At 41.5% G+C, this 4,340-nt stretch overlaps 1 protein-coding gene across 1 annotated transcript in view; it reads left to right on the top strand.

Moving 5' to 3' along the window:
* Positions 1 to 4,340, top strand: part of LOC103375428 (immunoglobulin superfamily member 11) — a 6,110-nt gene continuing 1,770 nt past the window's right edge. Inside the window, exons 1-5 of the mRNA XM_008305696.1 lie at positions 1 to 64; positions 861 to 1,021; positions 1,626 to 1,692; positions 1,815 to 1,946; positions 3,850 to 4,005. Coding sequence (XP_008303918.1) covers positions 1 to 64; positions 861 to 1,021; positions 1,626 to 1,692; positions 1,815 to 1,946; positions 3,850 to 4,005 — 580 coding nt within the window. The remainder of the gene's footprint in view (positions 65 to 860; positions 1,022 to 1,625; positions 1,693 to 1,814; positions 1,947 to 3,849; positions 4,006 to 4,340) is intronic.

The raw sequence follows: 4,340 nt of genomic DNA, 5'->3' as shown, positions 1-4,340 counted from the left end.
ATGGGTTCTTCTGGAAGATGGATGCTCTGGACCTTGTGTGTGTGTTTCAGCGCTCTGGAGAATGGTGAGTAGGCCCGTCTGGTGTCTTACGACAAAGATAAAGTTCTGGTCATTTTATCGACTGCTGGGGCTTCAAGTGCTTTGTGGGATCTGTAAAGCTTCTGTCAGAGCTTCACCTAAATCTCCTGAGTATTTGGAGTGATGTTTGATGGTCCTCGCTGACAATTAAAAGCTTAATTAAATGTGTTTTCCAGATGGAAATGCAAGAGTGAACTCATCAGGAGAGATGAGCTTCAGCCAACAAGCGAACCAAAGAGATTTGTTGTTGTTGTTGTTGCATTTAATGCTGTTATTTATTAATCACTTTTCTCTAATGAGCAACATTTTAATATTGTAGTTACATTTAACAATGCTGACATTTGAGGTCTTAATTTGAAGAACTCTCTCCAGACAGACATTTTAGAAAGCGGTGATCTGCACAGAGACAATGCTGTGAATTGACAGTAATGTTTCCACAAACACATCCCAGTGAAGTGGGCTGTTGTTCCACTCGCTCTGTGATCGGTTTGGCTCACCCTCAGAGCTGTCAAGTGTAATTAACAACTAATATGCACACTGAATTCCCACACACACACACACACACATACACAAAGGGCCTGGGGATGACAGAGGAGGAGGGAGGGAGGGATTCATTATCGCAGTAATGAAGGAGGAGAGGGTGCAGTCTGCACGACAACAGGAGAACAACCAGGGAAGTCAAAGAAGGAATAACAACGACAAAACATGAGGGATTTTAATAAATAATGCATTATGTCACGCGTTTTTTGTTTGTCCTCTCCCACCTCTGCTCATCCACACAGCTGCACTCAGAGTGACCATGAGGGAATCCAGTCTGGAGGTGGTTCAAGGGGATTTTGTCATCCTGCCCTGCTCCTTCTTCACCTACACCTCCACCCGCCTCTCCAGACTCAACATTATCTGGACTCTGGCTCCCTTCTCCAGTCCAGAGACCCCAATACAGGTCCCCCCAAACACACACACATGGACACCTCTTACAGTCTGCAGCCCTCGTTTAGTTCAGATTAATGCTCGACATTGTGAGCTGTACGCAAAGGTTGGGCAACTGTTCTCCTCTCTGACAGAGCCTGGCTGCACACCCGCTGTCTTTTAATGTGGACCCAAATCATACGAGCTCACATGATTGGATTGCGCTGCAGGTGTCGGCTCTTTACGGAGCCAGGAAAAATCCAGTTTTTCTCACCGTGCACCTGCAACCTGGAATGACACACACACAGAACAATCTAATACTGGACTTATCTGTAGGGCAGTTCAGGTTTTTAATTTCATCCTATTTTACCTCCAGCTGTTCTTGTTTTAGTAGATTCATTTGTTCTTTTAATTAAATGTTTCCTATTTGCGCGTGTGCATCTTTTAGTTTTCAGTATATTCTGAGTTTTAAAAAAAAGGTTGAATGAATGATTGAAAAAGCTATTTGAACTGTTTCATTATAATTTCCTCGGGTTTATGATCTGATTAAAAAAGCAAAATGTCCTGAAAAGCGGAACCTGCTGTAATCAGGACAAGAAGCGTTTTTCTGAAAACTGTATTTTTAAAATCTCTTCCAGGTGATTGTGTACGACCACGGACAGGTGATTGAGGACCCCTCCCTCACTGGCAGGGTGGGTTTTACAGGTATTATAACCTCTGACACCTTTGCTTCCTAACAATGACATTGAATACCTTTTCCCTTGTCAGCTGCAACTCTAAATAGAAGACAGACAAAACCTTAATTATTTCTTGTCAACCAACTGCAGGCATTCCCCTGAGTGCAGATATCGTCCTGAATGACACGCGAGTATCAGATGCAGGTACTTACCGCTGCATGGTCAACAACCCACCAGAGACTGCAGATCCTGGTATAGGAGAGCTGGTGCTCACTGTTCTGGGTAAGTCTGTCTGTAACATGTTGTCCAACTCTACTACAGCGATCGCACATATGAAGCAGCCGTTATAGTATCTATACTTTTGTTCTAGTCGGATCTTCATATTGTTTGTTTTCCCATCATATTTGAGATTACCAGTGGCTCTAGAGATTCCAATGTATCCTCATGACTGCTTTAACATTTCCTTTAATGCCTTCATGAGGTTGGTATTTATACATTTCAGTGAGCTGTTAAATGGATTTCCAAACTTCTGCTCATAATGCATTCTTTGGTGATAAACTGACTTTGTCTCTAGTGTGACTCATCGGGTAAAAACTAATTTTGTCCAGTGCTTTGGTTAATTAAACCCATTGTAAATATTTGTCTTTTATTATTATTTTTTTTTAAATGAAACTTTGGATTTGTTGCACTTGCTGTTTATCCAAATTGTAACACTTACCTCTAATCTATCATGTAGCATTTACAGTTTATTGCCTTGCAGCTTTTGAAAATTCCTCATATGTGGAAACCTACTTGGAAATAAAACAGTTTCTGATTCACTGAAGGAAATGTTTGGAGGCCTTATCTCATATTTCCAGTTTGAGACAAGATCTCTTAACTTAAGCAAATAAAACTGATTAGAGAGGGTTGTTATCATTTGGGCAAATTGTTTAACCGTTAGAGGTTTCCACTTATGAAAGACTGGTCTGTATTCCAGAAGGGAAGTGCAGAGGGAGAGACAAGAGGCAAAGATGCGACTTTAGGTAAAAGGAATAGGTGTTTGGGCTGCAAGGTGGTTAGCACTGTCACCTCACAGCAAGAAGGTTGTTGGTTTGCGTCCCGGTGAGGATCTTTCTGCATGGAGTTGCAGGTTCTCCCCGTGCAGTGTGGGTTCTCTCCGGGTTCTCCGGCTTCCTCTCACACAGTCCAAAAACATGTTGAGGTTAATTGGTGATTCTAAATTGTCCGTAGGTGTGAATGTGAGTGTGCTTGGTTGTCTGTCTCTAAGTGTAGCCCTGTGATAGACTGGAGACCTGTCCAGGGTGTCCTCTGCCTTCACCCTAAGTCAGCTGGGATAGACTCCAGGCCCCCTCTTTCTCAGGTCTTAATCATAGAACCAAATGTGGATTTAAAAAAAATGAGATTTCAGTAGATAATTCTATGTAATTTTCCAAAATGTAAGAAAATAGTCTTTTTCTTGAAAAAGAGTGGAGGACATGCTGTCTATCAGCACTATACTACGCCTTTCTTATCTCTGCACACATATAGAAACTTTGTGTTTAATGCAAAAATGTTAAGAAATTGTGAAATAAAAGAAAGCAAAGCAAATCTGGTAGAACCTTAGTGCCCGTCCTCTCAAATGGAAATGATTGATAACCATCCAATACCTGCAAAACTAGCAACTGATTCCCATCAGTCTCATCCCTTTGTGCTCACTGGTTTATTTTAGCTCACTAAAATTCTACACTACGATGGTGAAGCTGCTCAACATTATACCTGCAAAACATGTTAACATCATCACTGGAAGCACGTTTATGTTGATATTGTCCTGTTCACTACTTTGCAGCTCAATAATCACTCCCGCACAAAAAACACAAATTCAAAAACTGCAACCAAGAACACTGATGGTCTGATTAAATTCTCACCCAGAGGCTTTTACGAAAGCAAAGATAGAAAATACGTACATTGGTCCAAGAGGAGGAATTTACTGTGTCAAATGAAATCTGTCTCAGTGTGAAGTTTAAATTCTGGGTCCTCCTCAGGGCCCGTTAGTAATCCAGACAGTGCAATTTTTTTTTTTACAGACCATCTGTCCGGTCAGATTTGCTTCCAGATGCCACCGACTTAAAAAAATAAATAAATTCAAAGTGCTCACAGAGAAGTATGTCTAGTTTTTTTGCATTAAATCCGTGGATTATTTCCGTAGCGCCGCCGTCGCTGCCTGTGTGCCAGTGGGATGGAGATATTGATATGGGAGGAAGTGTCAGGCTGTCGTGCTCGGTGGCGGAGGGCATCCCCACCCCAGAGATCCGCTGGGATAAACTGAATCCGGAGGAAATCTCACTTCCCATCAACATGGAAGGTCAGTGGCACACACACACACACACACACACACACACACACACACACACACACACACACACACACACACACACACACACAAAACACTCCTGTACATTATAGTGAGATGCAGGGTTCAGAGGTGTCAATTTAATCGATTTGAAAACTTCCTTGTACCTGAATGAGGTTTAATTTTATACATTAGGCTAAAATTTTGCTGCAGGATGAAACCACTAATTGGTTGATAGCTCAGGCTGAACATTGATTATCTATCTATCTATCTATCTATCTATCTATCTATCTATCTATCTATCTATCTATCTATCTATCTATCTATCTATCTATCTATCTATCTAT

Source organism: Stegastes partitus, unplaced genomic scaffold, assembly GCF_000690725.1.
Source record: "Stegastes partitus isolate 25-593 unplaced genomic scaffold, Stegastes_partitus-1.0.2 Scaffold2591, whole genome shotgun sequence".
Taxonomy (NCBI): Eukaryota; Metazoa; Chordata; class Actinopteri; family Pomacentridae; genus Stegastes; species Stegastes partitus.
Note: the sequence above shows the minus strand (reverse complement) of the source record. Positions and strands in the feature narration are given on the sequence as shown.